Source organism: Eptesicus fuscus, chromosome 10 (genome assembly GCF_027574615.1).
Source record: "Eptesicus fuscus isolate TK198812 chromosome 10, DD_ASM_mEF_20220401, whole genome shotgun sequence".
In the NCBI taxonomy this organism is placed as follows: Eukaryota; Metazoa; Chordata; class Mammalia; order Chiroptera; family Vespertilionidae; genus Eptesicus; species Eptesicus fuscus.
This window is the reverse complement of record NC_072482.1, coordinates 20673076-20695572: the sequence shown is the minus strand read 5'-3', so window position 1 is coordinate 20695572 and position 22497 is coordinate 20673076. Positions and strand designations below refer to the sequence as shown.

Genomic DNA, 22497 nt, shown 5'->3' with positions numbered 1-22497 from the left:
TGTTTCTTTTCTTTTTTTTCAATATATTTTTATTAATTTCAGAGAGGAAGGAAGAGTGAGAGAGATAGAAACATCAATGAGAGAATCATTGATAGGCTGCTTCCTGCACACCCGACACTGGGGTTCAAGCCTGCATGTGCCCTGACCTGGAATCAAACCATGACCTCCTGGTTTATAAGTTGACGCTCAATCACTGAGCCACGCTAGCTAGGCTATTCTGTTTCTATTTTTAATATTTCTTTTCAGGGAGACAAAGTATTAGAATGATGTTTTAGGGAGAAACCAAGATGGCAGCATAGGTAAACACCTAAACTGCTGCCTCGCACAACAATTTCAAAACTACAACTAAAAGACAAAACGGACATCATCCAGAACTACAGGAAAGCTGGCTGAGTGGAAATTCTACAACTAGAAGGAAAGAGAAAAGCACACTGAAACTCAGAGAAGCTGCAGAGTTCAAAACCACGGTTATAAGGTTTTTCAATAATTTTCTAGAAAAGGCCAATAAATTTAGGGAGACCCTCGAGGATATGAAAAAGACCAACTAGAAATTAAGCACACGCAGAGGTACCAAGGTGCACGCGTGGAGAGGGCTGGCAACTGAGTACGTGGCTGGCTTTCTAAACTGGGAGGGAGACAAAAGCTCCCGACTGCACTGAACTCCAGTTCCGGGCGAGACTCTGGGGACCCGGACTCATACGGGGAGAAACTGGACTGTGAGGAAAGAGAAAAGCACACTGAGACTCAGAGGAACTGCAGGAGGCAGAGGTACCAAGGCACACGCGCGTAGAGGGCTGGCAACTGAGTACACGGCAGGCTTTCTCAATCGGGCTTTCTCAATTGGGAGGGAGACAAAAGCTCCCAACGGCTCTGAACTCAAGTTCCAGGCAAGGCTCTGGGGACCCAGACTCACTTGGGGAGAAAATGGACTGTCTGGCATCAGACGGAACTCGAGGGAAGCTTTCTCTCAGAGGTGCTTGCAGCGATTACTGCTGGACATTGAGACCCAGGGGCCTCTTAGGGCAGGGCTGATGAGAAGCCATTTCTGTCTGCTCTGCCCTGAGACTCTGCCCCATTCAAGCTGAGCACAGAGGCTTTTGCAAGTCTTGTCTCATAAGGGTGTCTCCAGCACAGAAGTTCTCCCAACGTAGACACAGCTGATCCTCACAGCCAATTGGCCTGGAGGTCAATTCCTCCCAGTGATAACAACAACAATCAAGGCTTAACTACAAGACTGTGCACACAGCCCACAAAGGGGTGCACCAAGAGTGTCCACCTCAGGTAACTGGGGAGGCTGAGCCACTGGGCCATATAGGACACCTACCACACAAAGCCACTCTATCTTCAGTGAAGCAGCCAAAATGCAGAGACAAAAAAACAGGTCACACGTGAAAGAAATGGAGGAAAGCAAATGACTGGACATAGAGTTCAAAACCACGGCTATAAGGTTTTTCAATAATTTTCTATAAAAGGCCGATAAATTTAGTGAGACCCTCGAGGATATGAAAAAGGACCAACTAGAAATTAAGCATACAGTGACTGAAATAAAGAAAAATAACATACAGAGATCCAATAGCAGACTAGAGGATCTCAAGAATCAAGTCAAAGATTTGAAATACAAAGAAGTACCGTATTTTCTGGCATATAAGACGACTTTTTAACCCAGGAAAATCTTCTATACACCCAGTCGTCTTATACGCCAAAAAATATGGTAAAAAAACACCCAACTGGAAAAGCAAAAAGAAAAAAGAATCCAAAAATATGAAGATAGTGTAAGCAGCCTCTGGGACAACTTCAAACGTACCAACATCTGAATTATGGGGGTGCCAGAAGAAAGAGAGAGCAAGATACTGAAAACCTATTTGAAGAAATAATGACTGAAAACTTCCCCCACCTTGTGAAAGAAATAGACTTCAAGTCCAGGAAGCGCACAGAACCCCAAACAAAAAGAATCCAAAGAAAACCACACCAAGACACATCATAATTAAAATGCCAAGAGCAAAAGACAAAGAGAGAATCTTAAAAGCAGCAAGAGAAAAACAGTTAGTTACCTACAAGGGAGCACCCATACGATTGTCAGCTGATTTCTCAACAGAAACTATGCAGGCCAGACGGGAGTGGCAAGAAATATTCAAAGTGATGAATAGCAAGAACCTACAACCAAGATTACCCAGCAAAGCTATCATTCAGAATTAAAGGTCAGATAAAGGGCTTCACAGATAAGAAAAAGCTAAAGGAGTTCATCACCGCCAAAACAGTATTATATGAAATGCTGAAAGGTATTCTTTAAGAAGAGGAAGAAGAAGAAAAAGGTAAAGATAAAAATTATGAACAACAAATACGTATCTATCAACAAGTGAATCTAAAAATCAAGTGAATAAAAAATCTGATGAATAGAATAAACTGGTGAATATAATAAAATCAGGGGCATAGAAAGGGAGTGGACTGACAATTCTCGGGGGGAAAAGGGTGTGGGGAGTGCGGGAAGAGACTGGACAAAAATCATACACCTATGGATGAGCACAGTAGGGGAGGGGTAAGGGCAGAGGGTGGAGTGGGAACCGGGTGGCGGGGAGCTATGGGGGGGAAAAAAAGAGGAACAATTGTAATAATCTGAACGATAAAGATTTATTAAATAAAAAAAAAGAATGATGCTTTAGGTAGGAAAGTGTTAACCCAAACCTCTACTAGAATAAGAGCAACACAACAAGGAGATCCTCTAGTAAAGACTCAAATATGGCTCAATGAATAGAAAACACAAAATAATTTTATACAATGAATGCTATAGCAAAAATGGTATAGAGTCTATTGTGGAAGAACAAGATAAAAACCAAAAGAGAACAGGCAACTTCACAGGAGAAACATGAATATAATGGAATGAAGGCCTTAAAATCCTATCTAATAAAAGAGTAATATGCAAATTAACCATCACTCACTACACCCACAAGCCACGCCCACCAGCCAATCAGGAGCGAGTATGCAAATTAACCCCAACCAAGATGGCTGTGGCCACAGAGTGAGCAGGAGGGAGGCTTGGGTTTTCCCAGCGATGGAGGAAGCCAAACTTTGCACACACCCTGGCGGGCCCAGGCCTCCACTCAAGGCTACAATGTTTCAATTATAGAAGATAAATAAATCCCAACAGAAATGGCTGCCATCATGGAGCAAGCAAGAGGCTTGGCTCCGCTCCAGGCTACAAAGTTTCAATTGTAGAAGATAAATAAATCCCAGGTACCAGGGACTCTGCTTGGGTCGCCGGCCCTCACCCAGGCCACCCCACACCCCAAGGGAACCCCCACCCTGATCTGGGACACACTTCAGGGAAAACCAGCTGGCCCCCACCCATGCACCAGGCCTCTATCCTATCTAATAAAAGAGTAATATGCAGATTGACAATCACTCCCACACACTACATGGCTGTGGTCAAAGATCCTGCCCCCATATGGACACAAGATGGCCACCACAAGATGGCCAGCAGGGGAGGGCAGTTGGGAGGGACTAGGCCTGCAAGGGAGGGCAGTTGGGGGTGACCAGGCCGGCAGAGGAGTGAAGTTGGGGGTGACCGGGCCTGCAGGGAAGGGCAGCTGGGGGGAGACCCAGACCTGTAGGGAAGAGCAGTTGGGGGGGACCAGGCCTGCAGGGGAGGGCAGTTAGGGGCAAACAGGCTGGCAGGGGAGCAGTTAGGCATCAATCAGGCTGGCAGGGGAGTGGTTAAGGGGGTGATCAGGCTGGCAGGCAGAAGCCGTTAGGGGCAATCAGTAAGGCAGGCAGGCAAGCAATTGGGAGCCAGCAGTCCTGGATTGTGAGAGGGGATCCCAGATTGGAGAGGGTGCAGGCTGGGCTGAGGGACACGCCCCCCCCCCAGTGCACAAATTTCGTGCACCGGGCCTCTAGTTCACAATAAAAAGATGAAATGGGTTAATGTTAATAGAATGTTAAAAGGGAAAAATAATATGGTAAAAGCAAAATATAAAAGTCATTTTAAAGTAACATTTCAGATAACTGCAAAAACTGAAATGGGGACATGATCACTGAGCAGGGATAGGATCAGTAATTCATATATGAAATGGTCTTTATTTGAGCTGCATATTTATAAATACACAAATGTTAGAGCCAGACAAAGCTATTCAAACTTCCCTCATTTTACAAGTAAGGAAACTGAGACTCAGGGTGGCTTGTCTGAGGCCACAGAAGGGGTTAGGGGCATAGCTGGGACTTGAAGCTCAGTCTGTAAACTCACAGCCCAGTTCTTTCCATATACCTCACTACTTCTCAGATAACAGTACCAGAGTGGTTCAGAAAAGGAACTGTGTAGCTAGCATGGTCAGAAAAAGTGTAAGTGGAGGGAACAAGGGTGTATTCTAGCAACAGCAGCAGAGGAAGGAAACCCAGCAGCAGTATGCAGACGGTGATGGAGGAGGAAGGTGCTAGGCCTGGTGATCAGACTGAAAGCCCCTCCAATAGTCCAGGTCTATAGCAATAAATGACCAGGGATGAAAAAACAAAGAGTTGATTGGGGTGATAATGAGGAAGCAGGAGGATGGAAGCCAGATGAGGTATTGAGAAAACACAGAGATAGGAATATAGTGATGATTCTCACAGAAATGAAGATATTAAGAAGATAATTTTGGTAGGATAGATGATGAGCTCAATTTCAGACTTGCTGAGTTTAAGTTGATATTGCAAGGGGCAATTTGGGATGCGGGACTGGGTCTGGAAAATAAGTCAATATTAGAGAAAAATCAGGATGATTCAAACATTTTGACTCAAGCAAATGAAAGGACGGAATTGCTGTCATACTGATATTGGTAAGACTGCAGTGGAGCAGATTTGGGGGATGAGGAGACAAATCGGGAGTTAAGTTCTGGACATGTTTAGTTTAAGGTGTCTATTAAACATTTAAAAGAGATGTCAAATAGGCAACTACAAATTATAGGCACAGAACATCATCATGTAAAGGACATTTCAAGCTATGCATCTAGACTAAAAGAATGAGCATAGACAGAAGTCCAAAGACTAAGCCCTATGGCACACCCATGTTCCGATGCCTTCTGCTTTCTAAGATTGGAAGGGATGAAAATGCCTTTGGCAACAGGAACTTGGCTTCAGAATGGGAGGCAGGGAGGAAATACAAACACACTCTTTAAAGAACAAACTGAATTTCTTCTATTCTATTTAAAATAAAAATTTTTAAATGATATGCATTACTTAAAAACAAATCTAGCCCTAGCCGTTTTGGCTCAGTGGATAGAGCATTGGCCTGCGGACTGAAGGGTCCCAGGTTTGATTCCGGTCAAGGGCACATGCCGGGGTTGTGGCCTCGATCCCCAGTAGGGGGTGTGTAGGTGGCAGCGATCAGATTCTCTCTCATTATTGATGTTTATCTCTCTCTCTCCCTCTTCCTCTCTGAAATCAATAAAAATATACTAAAAATAAATAAAAGGATAAAATCTCAATTTAAAAAAAAACAAATCTTCTAGACCAGTGGTTGGCAAACCGCGGCTCGCGAGCCACATGCGGCTCTTTGGCCCCTTGAGCGTGGCTCTTCCACAAAATACCATGGCCTGGGCAAGTCTATTTTGAAGAAGTGGCGTTAGAAGTTTAAGTTGAAAAAATTTGGCTCTCAAAAGAAATTTCAATCATTGTACTGTTGATATTTGGCTCTGTTGACTAATGAGTTTGCCGACCACTGTTCTAGACTATGTCACATGATCATTACAATTGAATCCTAATTCTATGTGCATCTACAGTAGTGATGTGACCACATGATCATTTTATAAAAACTAAATTCCTTTTGAAACAAAAAGGAAAATTAAGGTACAGCTTAGTTTTTCCTTTTCATTCACTTTAGTATATTCGATTGTGTAGAGAAAAGAAATAACTGGTTATGTATATACTGGTGACCTGGTGCATGCATTTGTTCACATTGCAAGGAAATTAATTAGAAGGTGGCCAGTGGGGTGGGACTGGGCGAGACTGGCCAGACACACCCTGAAGCCAACCTCCCACAGTCCCTGCCCAGTGTCCGCAGAGTGAGCGGGGGGTCCCTCCAGCAGGTGGGGTCCCTTGGCTGGCCTGCGGGGATCAGGCCAAAACCAGCTCTCCAACATCCCCCAAGTGGTCCCGGAGTGCGAGAGGGCCCTCTGCAAAGTTGCTATTGTACGAGGGTGTGGAACGCAAATGCAAGTGTACAGTAAACCAGATTCAGGGCCAACAATGCCCCAGCAACAACATAACCCACAGTCAAAGGTCACGTCGAAGGTAGAATCCTGTGGCCCTGCAAGGAATCAAGCTCCCTCCTCTCTGGTTTCAGGGTGTGTCACCAGAGAACCGCCACTGCCAAGTCACTGCAGCTTGGCAGCTCCTGTGTTGAGCATCTGCCCCCTGGTGGTCAGTGTGCGGATGGTCGGAAACTTAGCATATTAGCCTTTTACAAAAATACATGGTATATTTGGTACTAACAGAAAAAATTGACTATTCAGTTAGTTAGGACACAAAATTTTCAAGTTCTCTGGTTATTTGGGAGTTTGTTTTCTGACATAAATGGTAAGTGGTAAAAATTTTACCTATTAAAACATCCCCTAGAAGTGTTTTTCTCTTTACATTCAGCTCTGATCATTTAATATGGATCAGTTTGTGCAATAAACACTTGGATTTTCTCTGGCACATGACTTACACATATAGCTAAAACTACATGTTTTCAATATGTAATTCATGTTACAGAGAGCCAAGTTAATATGTGAGGTCTCTTAAATAATACTCTAACTCCTAAAATACTTATTTATTTGTTAATCAAAAAAGTACTTACTGCCCTAGCTGGTTTGGCTCAGTGGATAGAGTGTCAGCCTGCGGACTGAAGGGTCTCAGGTTTGATTCTGGTCTAGGGCAGAGGCCCGGGTGCTCGATCCCTGGTCGGGGGCATGCAGGAGGCAGCCAATCAATGATTCTCTCTTACCATTGATATTTCTATCTCTCTCCCCCCTCTGAAATCAATAAAAATATATTAAAAAATAAAATCAATAAATTATTTAAATGTGGTACATTTACACCATGGAATACTATTCAATTATAAAACAGAAGGATTTCTTACCCTTTGAGACAGTCTGGAGGGACCTGGACACATTGATGTTTTTCTCTCTCTTCCCCCTTCCCTTTCTTCTTTCCCTCCCTCCCTCCTTCCTTCCACTCTCTAAAAATCAATGAGGAAAAATATCCTCAGGTGAGGATTAACAACAACAACAAAATTCATCTCATTTTTAAAACTAATGTTTATTGAGTATCAATCACAGGAAAGCTAGTCCAGAAGGGGGAAAAAAGCATGTGCAAAGGCCCTGTAATGGGGGAGGGGAGTATGCTACACTTTCAGCAGAATAAGGAAAACAAATCCATTGTGATTGAAACACAGTGGGTAAGGAAAAGATAGGCCCAAGAGGAGGGTGGAGAAACAGCAGGGAGAGCCAGACCCAGTAGGACTGTGAGAACCTGTAGAGTTGGATCTTAGCCTATACACTGGGAAAGCCATGAGAATGTTTTAGGTCAGTACGTGATCTGATACCTACTTTTTTTTTTTTAGACTAAACATCTTTATTACATGAGCTAAGATAGAAGGGCAGATGATTTATTTGCTTTTCTAGGGCTTTGATTTTCCTCAAATAGAACTCCAGCTCCTTGTCCTCGAGCACATAGCCAACTGCTCGGCCACACTGGCCTGGTCTTGAAGCGATGCATGCAAGAAGCTTGCCCGGCTGAAACTGCTCCTCGAGAAGACTGCTGATTTTGGCATTCTTTTTCCTTTCATCATATTTCTTCTGAATTTTCTTTGATCGTTTTTTGTTCAAAATCTCTTCCTCTTCAGGAGTCAGCTTGGCCCCCTTCTTGCGGCACAGGGGCAGTGCGTAGTGGGACATAGTGGGACTTGTACCACGGTCGGTACGTGTGCTGTCAACGAGCACGATGCAGTTCTTTACTAGGGTCTTGGTGGGGACCAGTTCGTTGTTGGATGCATTGTAGACATCAATAATCCTTGTTTTGCGCGTACAGCACTCTGAGCCCCGGAGAAGTTGCCCACGTCCAGCCTCGAGGCTAGGTACTTCTTGTTGCCTCCGGGCACTCGGACTGTGTGTCTGCGGCGGGGTCCAATCTTAGTGTTGTTTTGCTTCTTGTGGTAGGGCTTTCTCTTGCCCCTGGTCTTGCGGCGCTTGTGCCAGTTGTCCCAAGTGACACTCACAGCATGGCGCCGGCTGGAAAGAGAAAACGCAAAACTGATACCTACTTTTAAAAGATAAGCCTGTCTGCTAATTGGAAAATTAATTGTAAGACTAGAGATGAAAATAAATGAGCAAATTAGTTATATATTTTAGAGATAGATATGATAGAGCTTGTGAGGGAAAAGAATTAAGGATGACTTTCAAGTTGGGGGACGAAGGGAGCTAAGTGGATAGCGGTAACATTTATTATACTGGTTAAGAGAGTCTGAAGGCATTTTCACAGAAAAATGACATAATGCACTTTAGGTACTAAACCAAGCACTGGACATGTTACAGGCATAAAAAAAAAACAGGTGTGGGACTACTACAAAGGTTAACAATATGCTAGCAGTTAACATATTGCTTGTTTGAACTATGACAATGTAAAGGAAATGGAAGTGAGATATACTTGAATTGGCAACTCACTGAAGGGGAATAAAACCTGAAATGGCTTGGGTTTCATGCTTTGATTACCTAGTGGAGCCATACAGAAAGAGCACATCAATGTAGGGGTCTGGGTGAAAGACATACAGAATCTGAAGTGCCCACAGGTCATCCAGGTAGAGGTATCTCATGGCATTTTCAAAAAGGTCAGAATTGGAAATATCAATAGTTGTCTACTGGACAGTTGAAACCATAAAAATGGGCGAGATCTCTAAAAGGAATCTTATATATAAAAGGCTAATATGCTAAGTGTCCGTCCGGGTAATGACATCACGTAGCAATGCCCAGCTTCCTCTCCCTAGCGACAGCTAGCCACCTTGCAGTTTCTTCAGCCCAGGAACACGACTTGCTTTATAGCCAGGTGCAAACATTTCACACTTTAACCAAATGTCTGTGAAGCGTTTTCCCGTGCCTCATCTCATTTGATCCTCACAGAAGTCCTGGAGTAGGTAGATAGGAGACTCAGTGGAATCCGATTTTCTTTTCATTAGCCAGAAAATGGAGATTTAGAAAACTTAGAAACTTGACCCGACTGAAAAGAAGAAATGGTGGACTTTGGAAATGACTTAAGGTTTTCTCACTGTGCAGAATATAGTGAAACACTGCTGCAGTTAAATATTTTACCCTTTGTTCTCTCTGCGTGATCTACAATAATAATCTGCTTCGTGTTGATATTTACTGCTGTGTTGCTTACAATTACCTGAAAGAGAAGTTGGGGTGCTTCACTGAGCTGGGAAAAGTTTAGCTAAATCAGAAAGCAGGTCTAATTAAGCAAGTTTACCCTATATATAAAAGGCTAAGTTGACTCGCGCATGCACGATACATATAAAGCTCTCGCTGGCACCAATCACGCGTTTGTGTTTTGATCTGTCCCTGTCGATCATGAAATTGGTTGATACTTCTCTATTATAGAGGAAGGGCGAGTAGTGATATTAAAATATTCTAATTAATTTCCTTTCAATGTGCATGGATTCGTGCACTGGGCCACTAGTATAAAATAATGAGAACAGACCCTTTACAATGCTTACAGTTAAAAATGAGAGGAGAAGGGGAGGCCAGAGTAGGAACAGCCAGATGGAGAGAGAGAAGAAAACCAGAGGAGTGAAGATTCAGTGCAGCAAGAGAAAAGCAAAGTTTCAAGAAGGAAGAGAGGATCAACAATGGCAAATATTGCAAACCCTCCTTCACTGTTGGTGGGAATGTAGACTGGTGCAGCCATTGTGGGAAAGAGTATGGTGTTTCCTCAAAAATTTAAAAATGGAACTACCATTTGACCCAGTAATACCACTTCTAGGAATATATCCCAAGAAAACAGAAACACCAATCAGAAAGGATATATGCACCCCTATGTTCATAGCAGCACAATTTACAATAGCTAAGATTTGGGAACAGCCTGAATGCCCATCAGTAGATGAGTGGATTAGAAAACTATGGTACATCTACACAATGGAATACTACGCTGCTATAAAAAAGGAATTCTTACCATTTGCAGCAGCATGGATGGACCTGGAGAACATCATGCTAAGTGAAATAAGCCAATCAGTGAAGAAAAATACCACATGATCTCACTCATTTATGGATAATAAAGAACATTATAACCTGATGAACAAAAAGAAAGATACAGAGGCAGAGAAGCATCAAACAGAGTGTCAAATTACAGTGGGAAAGATGGGGAGGGGGTGGGGGGGTGGTAAGAGATTAACTGAAGGACTTGTATGCATGCATATAAGCATAACCAATGGATGTAAGACACTGGGGGGCGGGAGGGAGGGCGGTGAGGGCATGTGCGGGGGAGGGGGGGTTGGGGAGGCGGGGGGGGGAGGTCAATGGGGAAAAAAAGGAGACATATGTACTACTATTTGTAATACTTTAAACAATAAAATAAAATAAATTTTTAATGAAAAAAAAAAATAAAAACAATAAAAAGCATATCCTCAAGTGAGAGAAAAAAAGTCCCATCAGTCATTCCACTGCATGGCCATAGTTAGGACCACTTCACTTTAGTGAAAAGAGGAGACTCACTGACAAGGAAAACCAAAGATGATGTGGAAATGTCAACAGATGGAAATAAGGTAACACCCAGTACAAAAGCGTAAGAGTAAATGAGACACAAACACAATATTATACCACCCTTGGGTTATGCCATGCCAAGCCCGAAATGTTCCCTAAAGGACAGAAACTTCGGAAGACAGCCCAGAGAAAACTGACAACAGATGGAGTTGTACTCATGATGACGTCTTGCATTCATGGAGGTTAAGGATTTGTCATCATTACAGAATATAAAACTTTAAAAAGTAGGAAACACAGAGCAGGTAAACATAAAGCAATATGAACTCAACAATTCAGAATTCACCAAACTTTTCCTTAACTGTACTTGGAAAATATTTCAGTAAAGTCTATGGGGAATTATTTTCTGTAATCAGCTTCCTGACTAAAGAAAGGCCCTTTCAATCCTGAGTTCAGCTGTCTATGACTAAGGGTTGAGGCATTTGAATCATTTTCTCTTCAGAGTACACTGGAAAAACTTTGGTTTATTGTTGACTTTTCTGCAAACAGTTGGCTCTCAGAAATTTGAATTCAAGGGGTACCCTAAAATCCCATATGGTACCTTTTTGTCAAAAGCCACATGCGCAGGAATAAATTCCGGAGGTGCAGCCTGCTTAGGTTCACCATAAGTGAGAAGTGGTGCCTTATTGGCCAACTCATCCAGGTCAGCCTGGGACAGCTGGTTGACCTGGAGCCGGTCCCCGCCTATTCCAACCGTTGGACGACGAGCCATTGCATAGCCATGCGTGTAGTTCAGTGTCTGGCTTCTATGGAAGTCTGTTTTCTGAAGAAGAAAAGAAGTACGTAATTAATAAAATTGGTTAGGTAAAAGGGCTCACTTTCAAACATATCATAACTTAAACTTTTGCTTATAAATAACACAAACCTTCTATCAAAAAGTATACCTATAGCCCTAGCTGGTTTGGCTCAGTGGATAGAGCATCAGCCTATGGACTGAAGGGTCCCAGATTCAATTCTGGTCAAGGGCACATGCCCAGGTTGCTGGCTCGATCTCCAGGGTGGGGTGTGCAGGAGGCAGCCGATAAATGAGTCTCTCTTCTTACTGATGTTTCTATCTCTCTCCCTCTCTGAAATCAATAAAAACTATTTTTTTAAAAAACAGTATGCCTATATTTTAAGTTTCTGATATTTTTGGCCTGGAACAAGGAGGGAAGCAGCATCCTGAGTTTAAAACATAAAGCTGTGCTCCGGAACACCCAATTTATTACCAGCTCACTTCTCACGAGAAACCAAAATATTAACTTCAGTTTCTTAAAATACTATTTTTTCACTGGTCTTCCCATGTTTTTTGTCTTTTCTAGTGGCCACAGACTATGGAACCTAAAAGAGCTGGTTCTGCGAAATCAATTTTTACTTGAAAAGAAAGATCTTTCTTGTTACAATGACACTGATATATATTCACACAACTCTTTGGAAAGAAAGTAGACATTATATATTTAAAATCTTGAACTCAGTAATTCCACCTCAATCCTTTATTTTAAGGATATAATCTAAAATTATCAGAAATAATAATATGTCTAAAGTTGACCATTGTAACTTTAATTACAAAAAAAACAACAACACTGGAAACAATCGAAAATCATACATATGAGTAAATGACGGAAAACGCAGTGGACTACTATTATGCAGTCATTAAAATACTGGTTTTAAAGACTATGTAGCAATCCGGGAGAAATGTTTGATTTAATAAGCCCCCAAAAGCAGCCTATGAAAGTATATGTGTACTACAATTACAAGCATGCAAACATGTACCTGAAAAGAGACTAGATTTGGTGAATGCTCTCTGTCTGTATTATACATTTCTGAATGATGTCAACTTTTTTTTCCCAATGAACTCATTTTTATTGGGGATTTGGGAGAAAAAAAGATTAAATAAAAAATAAAGAAGTGTAAAGGAAATAAATTTGAAGATAGAGGGGGGCCAAAATGGTGACACAGGAGGCCCTAGTGTCCTCATACCCTCACAAAGATCAACGATTAGTCAGCTATCTATAAACAACACAGTGGAACAAAAAATCTGACAGTAATCTCACAAAAAGAGAAGGCAGACTTCATTTTGCCAGTATCATCCCATCCCCCAGCACCAAGAGGGAGCTACCCAGCTAGAAAGATTTCCCCTCTCCAGGAAAAAAAAAAAAAAAAAAAGAGGGTGACAACCAGTTTCACCCCAGAGCAGCTAAGCTGAAGTGTATAAAGCCGGCTAGGAACAAGGAAGAAAAACAGGAGCCGCTGGCAGCAGCCACTGAGTAGAAGTGACTGCACTTCACAGAGAACTGCTCAGTGGAAAAACCCAGCCGATTTTGCCACTTACCTGAAGCCAATAGCAAGTATAGCTGTAGCCACTGTGTACTTCCTGCAGATTTCACCCCACAGGTATTCACGTCTGCTGACACCAGCCACCTGAGTCCCTCCACACTCCCTCTCTTTCCCGTGTCCCGACCCGCAGAGGTAGCAAGCTCAGGTCTCTGCAGCTGCTCAAACATAAGATCCCAGCATAAACACCCCCCACCCTCACCCCGGCTGACACCCCTACTGCTGTGCATGAGCTTGGAGCTAGCCCCTCCAGCTGTGCACCTGCATGTAACTGGCCTTACCTCATCACAGGCCTCCCTTGCAGTGTGCATGCCCAGGGGTGAGTGTGCACCTGAAGAGAGTGTGCAGCCACAGAGAGCATGCCGACAACCAGGGCCTCTGTAGCAGCCAGTGAGGCCACAGTTGGCCCCAGACCTGCTGCTGCTCTGGCCTCCACCACTATCACGTGTCTGCAAACAGCCCCTGCCACTACACCGCCACCTGCATTTGGACCCCTGCAGCTGAATATGTGCACACCACTGGTTCTGGGTCCCCAATGCTGCCTGCATTGGTCCTGAGCAGCTGGACCTGGAGGTGCCATGGAAGATTCCAACAGCCTTTGCAGCCACTGCACAACACTTATAGTGCTTTGCCAAGAACCACAGTTGTCAATGCGGTACACACCAGTGGCCTGAGCTGAAGAGACATCATACCCACCCACAACCCTGCCAGACCCAGTACTGCTACACAGAACACTTGGTGCCCTGCAGCACTAGACCCAGGATCGCAGCATACTTCAGCATACTTCCACCAGCAGTGAAACTATTCCCTTCCCAAAGCCAGTCCATAAAGTCTGGCAGAGGTGACTGCTTTTTCAAATGGGAAGGCACTTGTGCAAGACGGCAGGGGTCATGAAAAATCAGGAAAACATGACTCCACCAAAGGAATACAGTAAACCTATAATAACTGCCCCCCCCCAAAAAAATGAAGTAGAAATTACCTGATTTAAAAAAACCTCAAAACATAGTAAAACTTCGATATAACAAACTATTTTGGGCAAGGAGGTGGTCTGTTAAAGTCGAAAGTCCACTATATAATAAAGTAGGGTTTCCAAATGCGTATGTTAAAAAACTGACAAATTAGTTTACCATTTTTACTTATGTAGACACATTTGTGTAATTAAAATTATGTATGAAAGTTTAATTTCACAGAAAAGCTTTCTATGTGTATAACAGTAATTTTAATTTATACTAAATAGGTCTAGTAAGTGCGTGCATTCACCCAGTCACTGGGAGTAAACAAATGCACACGGCGGTGGTGTGGCTTAGAGCAGTGGGAACATAGGCCAGCATGAGTTAAAACTGCTACAGAAAGTAATGCCATGAAACAACAGAGCCAATCACAGTGCAATGCAGTGTGATCATGTGCTAATCATTCCCTGAACATTGTTTCCAAGCAGTGACTCTTGGATTTAAATATGTAGACTATAGTTGTAGATATGCAATATTTATGTTGACAAAATTACTAGTGTTTTTTCCAACATATGGCCTATTCACTAAAATTTGTTAAAAATAACAGTGAATTAATTACATAAAAATAACCTGTTAATTTAATTATAAGCAAAGTAGAGGCCTGGTGCACGAAATTTGTGCACGGGGAGGGGGGTGTCCCTCAGCCTGACCTGCACCCTCTCAATCTGGAAGCCCTCAGGGGATGTCCTACTGACAGCTTAGGCCCGCTCCCCATAGTTCTCTGCTCTCTGTGGGGCCTGCCTGCTCCACACCACGGCGACTGCCAAGCAGGCCGTGCTGGGTGCTGTCTACAGACTGCACTTCACTGCTCCTGGGTCGCTGAGGCCATGCTGGGTGCTGCCTGCAGCCGCACTTGCCTGCTCCTGGGTCGCCGCGGCAACGACCAAGCAGGCCGTGCTGGGAGCTGCCTGCGGGCTGCTTGCCTGCTCCTGCGTCACTGTCACCACAGCGACGGCCAAGCAGGCCAGGCTGGGAGCTGCCTCCTCCCTGCTGTCAGTCTCCACGGAGGCCATGAGGTTAATTTGCATACTCGCTCCTGATTGGCTGGTGGGCATCCAAAGTGATGGTCAATTTGCATATTTCTCTTTTATTAGTGTAGATCTTGGTTAAAAGCTATCTTAAGTTAATGCTAATTTTCACATATGACATACGGACTGAAAATTTTGTCCATTAAATCTGTAGTTCATTAAATTGAGGGTTTACTGTAATTGTCTTAAAGATGTTCAGAAAGTTACAAGAGAACACAGAAAAATGACTTAACAATATCAGGAAAATAATACAAAAACAAAATGAGAAATTCAACAAAGAGATAGAAAACATTAAAAAGAACCAAACAAATTTTGGAGCTGAAGAATAAAATGATTTAACTGAAGAATTCAAAAGTAGCTTTAACAGAAGACTTGAACAAGTAGAAGAAAGAATCTGAGTTAGAAGACAAATCAATTGAAATTATCCAATCAGTGGAGCAATAAAAAAAAAAAAAGAATGACAATGAATGAAGCCTATGGAACTTACAGGACATTAATAAAAGGAATAATGTATGCATCATGGAGTAGATAGGGAGGAAGAGGTAGAATGCTTATTTAAAGAAATAATGGCTGAGAACTTCTCAAACCTGAAGAGAGAGAGGGATATCCAAGTTCATGAAGCTAATCGGTCACTCCAAAATTTCAAACAAAAATAATCTCCAAGATACATGACAATAAAACTATCTACATCAAAGAGAGATAATTTTTAAAAACAGTAAAAGAAAAAAAATCTCTCCTACAAGGGAACCTCCATAACCCTATTCCGCTATCCTTGCAGGCCAGGAGAGAATGATATGATATATCCAAAGTGCTAAAAGAAAGCAACTGCCAACCAAGAATATTTTACCCAAAAAAGTTGTGCTTCAGAAATAAAGGTGAGATAAAACTTTATCACCACTAAACCAAACTGAAGAGAAATACTGTAAGAAGTTCAAGCTGAAATAAAAAGGCATTAATTTGTAACATAAAAACATAACACACAGGTAAAGGTAAGCATATAGTCAGATTCAGAATACCCTAATACTGTAATATGGTGATGTGTTAACACGTACCTTTAGTATAAAAGTTAAAGGACAAAAGTATTAAAAACAGCTATCTGTTAATGGATACAGAACATAAAAATTTAAATGTTGACATCAAAAACATAAAGGAAGGAAAGCAAAAGGGTAGAGTTTTTATATGTGATAAAAGGTGAATTGTTATTACTGTAAAAAATATATATAAATATGCTTTATGTAAGCCTCATGGTAACCACAAAGCAAAAACTACAGTGGATTCACAAAAGATAAAGAGAAGGGAATCAAAGCATACAACTATGGAAAATCATCAATTCATAAAGAAAAGCAGCAAGGGAGGAAGAAATGAACAAGGGAACTAAAAAACAGCCAGAAAAACATAAACCAGTATTAGTGCCCAGTGTTGCCCAGTGGTTAAGAGTGTTGGCCAGCAAACCATAGGGTTGCAAGTTCGATTCCCAGTCAAGGACATGTACCTGGGTTGCAGGTACAATCCCTGGCCCCGGGGCACATACAAGGAGACAACCAATAGATGTGTCATTTTTCTCACGTCCATGTCTGTCTGTCTGTCTGTCTGTCTGGCTGTCTGTCTCTCTCTCTCTCCCTCTGCCCCCCAATGAAAAAAATATCCTCAGGTGAAGATTAACAATAACAACATCAAAAGATGGTATTAGTAACTCCTTATCTATCAGTAATTACACCAAATGTAAATGAATTGATATCTTCAATCAAAAGGCAAGCTGGATGATTAGGGGAAAAATCTTAACTATATGCTACCTATAAGAGACTCACTCCAGCTTTAAGGCCACACATAGGCTGAAAATGCAGGGATGGGAAAAGATATTCCATGCAGATGAAACGAAAAGAAAGCAGGGGTAGCTATATATACTATGTCAGACAAAACAGACTTGAAGCCAAAAATGGTAATGAGAGACAAAGATGGTCATTATATAATAAGCAGGCCAATTTATCAAGAAGATATAACAATTATAAATATTTATGTACCCAACATCAGAGCACCTCAATATATTAAGATAATACTAAGAGATTTGAAGAGAGAAATATACCCTGCCACCCCAAAAAAATAAAAACAAAACTAAACAACAGAAAACAGTAATGGTAGGGAATTTCAATACTGCCACTTTCAACAATGAATAGATCAGATAGAAAATCAACAAGGGAATGTTGGACTTGAACTATACTTAAATCAAATGAACTTAACAGACATATGTAGAACAATCCATCCAATAGCAGAATACACAATCTTCTCAAGTACATATAGAACATTCTTCAAAACAGACCATATGATACGTCACAAAACAAGTCTCAGCAGATTGAAATCATACCAAGTATCTTTTCTGACCACAATGATATGGAATAACAGAAAGCAAGCTGAAAAATTCACAAAGAAATCAAAGAGAAATAAAAAAAAATACCTTGAAACAAACAAAAATAGAAGCATAACTATGAAAGCCATTTAGATGCTGCAAACACAGTTCTAAGAGGGAATTTTTGTAGCAATAAATAAATGTATGCATTGAGAGAGAAGAAAAATCTATATTTATGGTGTCTGAAGGATACTTAGACTTATCAGGGTAATTACTTAGTAAAGTATGGAAATGTCTAATCACTATGTTGTACATTTGAAACTAATATAATATTTCATGCCAACTGTAATTGAAAAATAATTTCTTAAAAAGGAACAAAAAAATCTCAAACCACCTCACTTTATACCTCAAGAAACTATAAAAAGAACTAAGCACCAAGTTTGCAAAAGGAAGGAAATAACAAAGATCAGAGCAGAAATAAATGAAATGGACAGAAAATGATAGAAAAGATTAGCAAAACTAAGAGCTGGTTTTCTGAAAAGATAAACAAAACTGATCAACCTTTAGGTAAACTAAGAAAAAGAGAGGATTCAAATAAATATAAACAGAAATGGAATGAGACATACTGATAACACAGAAATACAAGGACCATGAGAGACTACTATTAACAGTTATATGCCAACAAGCTGGATAACTGAAAATAAATGGATAAATTCCTAGAAGCATACAACCTACCAGGACTGAATTATAAAGAAATAGAAAATCTGAACAGAACAATCTATAATAATAAAAGCATAATATGCTAATTAGACTGGACAAAGCCAGGGCAATCTATATATTCAATGCAATCTCTATCAAAATTCCAATAGCAGTTTTCATAGAAATAGAAAAAATCCTAAAATTTGTATGGCACCACAAAAGACCCCTATTAGCCAAAGCAATGCTGAGAAAGAACAACAAAGCTAGAGGCATTACACTTCCTGATTTCAAATTACAATGACCATTGAACAACATAGGTTTGAAATGTGCAGGTCCATTTATACGTGAATTTTTTTTCAATTGGCCCTTGCAATTCAAACCAGTTGTGTTAGAGGGTCAATTCTGTGGTTAGAAAGCCATATATACAGAGGGCCAACTATAGTTATATGCAAATTTTCAACTGTGCAGGACGTGTGTGCCCTTAACCCCTGAGTTGTTCAAGGGTCAATTATAGTTTGTATATTACAAAACCATAGTAATTGAAACTGTGATGGTAATCATTTTGCAAAATATGTGTAGCAAATCAACCAGTGGTACATTTTAAATTTACACAATGCTATATATCAATTATATCTCAATAAAGTTGAAAAAATTTATAGGCTAATTTGATGGAATATTTTTTCCTTTTTCTGTTCTTTGTAATGGTAGGTTACTTCCAAAATCATATGTGTTATGTTTGTGTGTGTATATACCTGTATGTATACACACAAAAATACACATATACATAAAATTTAGGATAAATCATAAAATATCTTTTTTAAGAAAACTAGAGGCCCGATGCATGAAATTTGTGCAGGGGGCGGGGGGTCCCTCAGCCCGGCCTACACCCTCTCCAATCCGGGACCCCTCCTGGGGGGATGTCTGACTGCCTCTCGTAATCCAGGACCGCTGGCTCCTAACCACTCGCCTGCCTGCCTGATTGCCCCTAACCACTTCTGCCTGCCTGCCTGATCGCCCCTAACCACCTCTGCCTGCCTGATGGCCCCTAACCACTTCTGCCTGCCTGCCTGCCTGATTGCCCCTAACCACTTCTGCCTGCCTGATTGCCCCTAACTGTTCCCCTGCTGGCCTGATCACCCCTAACCGCCTCTGCCTCACCCCGCACCTGGGACTCAGGATTCCCTCCACCGGCCAGTCACAGGCACCCGGGACCCAGGCTTCCCTCCCTCTGGCTGGCCGCAGGCACCAAGGACCCGGGCTGGCTTCGCCCGGGCCAGCTGCAGGCGCCCAGGACCACGAGGCAGGCCGCAGGCACCAAGGACCCGGGCCGGCTTCGCCCGGGCCAGCTGCAGGCGCCCAGGACCACGAGGCAGGCGGCGTGTCCCTCTCCCGGGCCACAGGCTGGCTGGTCCCCATTCCTCTCTCCCCAGTGTTGTGTGTCTGAGCTGTTGTGGCATGACAGCGTGATGACCATTTGCATATTAGCTCTTTATTATATAGGATGGCTTACTTATCTACCTCCTAATTTGTTTGCAGACCAACTTAACCATCTTTCAAGATCTGTACTAACATAAAAGGTACAATAAAGTAAACTACCTTTGCTAGAAGAGTTATGGATTGTGAATTTTATTTAAAGGTCACACATTCAGAGTTGTAAGTAAGCTGACAAGTGCTGCTCCAGATGCGTAACACAAATGACATAGAACAAAATGGGCTGAGCTGACTTCTTACCTAGGTAATTTGTGTAACTTCAAGCTCCTCCTCTTTCACCTCTAAAGACAGACACAAATCAGCTGCTTCATTTGCTTTCCCCATTTTACACACACGTCACTAACACCTCTCAGCATATGACCTTTATTAGTGGATCCTCACAGGCATCCCAAGCAAGGAAAACTAAGGCCTCCCCTCATCCTGCTTAGTCATTATGGTTTTGAATGCTGTGAGAGATATACATATGTAGTCCTTCAATGCTGAAGATAGTAACCATGTTTTTCAAATTCCAAGTAAGGCAAATGAGTTGATATTTGCGCAAGGTATTTAAAATATGAAATATGTCCAATGCAGAGTTCATCTTACATATGGTACAGCAATATGTTCTTAGAGTCTGGCACCTCCAGTCACACGTCTGTTATCAATCCCCCATATCAACTCAAACCTGCCTTTCGGGTAACCCACACTCCCAACACCAAATGCTTAGGCTGCTCCTGCACATGGGCAGGAATGTGCCTACAACACAGAGAAAAATCTATGATGGTGTGTCTTAATGCAGGAATAATTTAAAAAAGAGATTCAGAATCCAAATTCCCTCATCAAACTTTCAATTTCAATTCATCCCCCCCACCCCAAAAATAAATTGACTATGTGTTTTATTTTACCTTTATGACCATGGAGAGGAACTTATAGCTTAGTCAACTATATAAATATAAATTGTTATTGTCTCACCTATGATAATCAGCCTACTGAATCTCAATATTGATCTTCCAACATATATTTCAGTCAGTCACCCTACTAGAATTAAAACAAATACTAAATAACTGTGTCATGGGCTAAACTATGTTAGGAGGGGGGAAAAAATGTTTCTTCTCTCTTCAATTTTGTCTAGAAAATGCAACTAAATACATTTAAGGTCAGGAAAGGGCAAAACAAAATCTAAACATGAATCTTTTATTAAAATGTTAGGGAGAAAATAATAGGGCTAGGGGTAGAAAAAAATTAATCAATTGTGGTGGCCTTGAAGGAACTGGAATGGAATTATGTTCTACAAAGCAGGGAAGGGTGGTTTGGGAGGAAAATAGGCCCGTGTTGAAAGTCTAAATTTTGGAGAAACAATTGAGAAAGAAGATAATACAGGAATGGGGAGACGATGGGAGCAAATTTTAGAAAAGGCAGAAGAGCTGGACAGAAAAGGGAAGGAGCTGCGTAGAAGCATAAATGAGAAGCCTGCCGACTGTGGAAAAGAACCTGGTAGGAAGAAGAGGATGAGTGGAAACGACACAGAAGACAGAAAGTGGAGCTGCGAGTGAGGATGATGACTGGGTCCAGGATTCAGAAGATGGAGGAGGCGGGGAGGATGGGCCTGGGGAGAGAGTGGGGTGTGGCTGTGGGGATGAGGATGACGGTGTAGGGATGCTGAGTGGGAGAAGGGGCCGAGGCTAGTGCGGAGGTGGTAAGTGGTTAAGGATGGAGCTGCGCAGAGAGGGGTACAGTGTGGGAGAATAAGGGGGGAGGGGGAGCCTAGACAGAGAGCTTGGGGGTGAGGTGGACAAACGGATCTAGAGCGAGAAGAAGCAGAGGCTAAAGCAGCAAGGGGCAGCAAGGAAGACCCTGGCTACGCTAACAGACTGAACGAAGGAGGCCAACAGGTGGAGTGGAAAAACTAGAAAAGGATGGAGCTGAAGATAATGAATATGAGAGGGAGGGTGAAGCTGCGTGTTGCGGGGGGCGGAAGGGGAACGACGGAATCGTGGTGGGTAAGAAGGAACAGGGTCAGGGCAGAGGCCGGGTTTGAAGGGCGGAGGCCGGGTTTGAAGGGCAGAGGCCGGGTTAGAAGGGCAGAGAGAACAATCGGGTGGAGGAGGAAGGAGGTGCACTAAACGGCCAGCCCTTCAAAGCCTCCGGAGGGTGGGGGCAGGTAGCCATAGGTGGGGGTTGGGCGGCTAGGTCCTCACCGTGGGGTCCGCACAGGATGTGCCCGGGAGAAGGGGCAGACCAGGCTCGGGGTTGGACATCATCGCATCCGCTACGCCGCCGCCGCCGCCTTGGAAAGGCTTTATCGTCCCTGGTTGCCCGGGCGACGTGCCGCGATCGTGGGTCTCTCGGCGTTCCATGGTGACACCAAACAGCGCAGGCACCTGCGCGTGAAATGCAGGGCCGCGGGCGCTGAGCGACGGGTCTGCGCGTGATCAGACGGCGTGACTCAGCGGTCTCGCGATAAGATGACCTCATGAAATGGGCGTGGCTAGTAGGCGTCGCGGTACTGGCTCCGCCCCTCTGGGTGCCCGGGGAGGCGGGGGGAGGCGGTGTGGGAGGAGTTGTTTGAGGGGACACTGTAGTTCTTGCAAGAAAGTCCAGTGGCCGGAATGGGCATTAGATGAGTTGAAGTGGAAGGGAAGGTCCTTCCTTCCCGCCTCCCCAGGCCTCCCCGCGCCCTGGCGTCCTGAGCGCAAGTGCTCTTTCCTCCCAGCGCTGGGGAAAGGGCGCTGGTCCCACTGAAGTGCAAGTGGACAGAACAGTCCCAGAGATGTAAATTACACAGCATAGAGAATATAGTCATTAAAATCTAATAGATATGTGTGTGGCCAGGTGGGTTCTTGAAATATCGCGGGACCACTCTGTAAAGTACATGG

General features: G+C 42.8%; 1 protein-coding gene and 1 pseudogene across 2 annotated transcripts in view; both read right to left on the bottom strand.

Moving 5' to 3' along the window:
* The window catches only part of EFHC1 (EF-hand domain containing 1), a 66092-nt gene extending 44030 nt beyond the window's left edge, over positions 1-22062 (bottom strand). For both annotated transcript variants that reach the window (XM_028133916.2, XM_028133918.2), the window contains exons 1-2: positions 21820-22062; positions 11299-11520 (exon numbers count right to left, since the gene is read on the bottom strand). In XM_028133916.2, coding sequence (XP_027989717.1) covers positions 11299-11520; positions 21820-21978 — 381 coding nt within the window. In that variant the 5' untranslated portion in view covers positions 21979-22062. The remainder of the gene's footprint in view (positions 1-11298; positions 11521-21819) is intronic.
* Positions 7251-10938, bottom strand: LOC129150520 (40S ribosomal protein S8-like; annotated as a pseudogene).
* Positions 22063-22497: the final 435 nt, after the last annotated feature.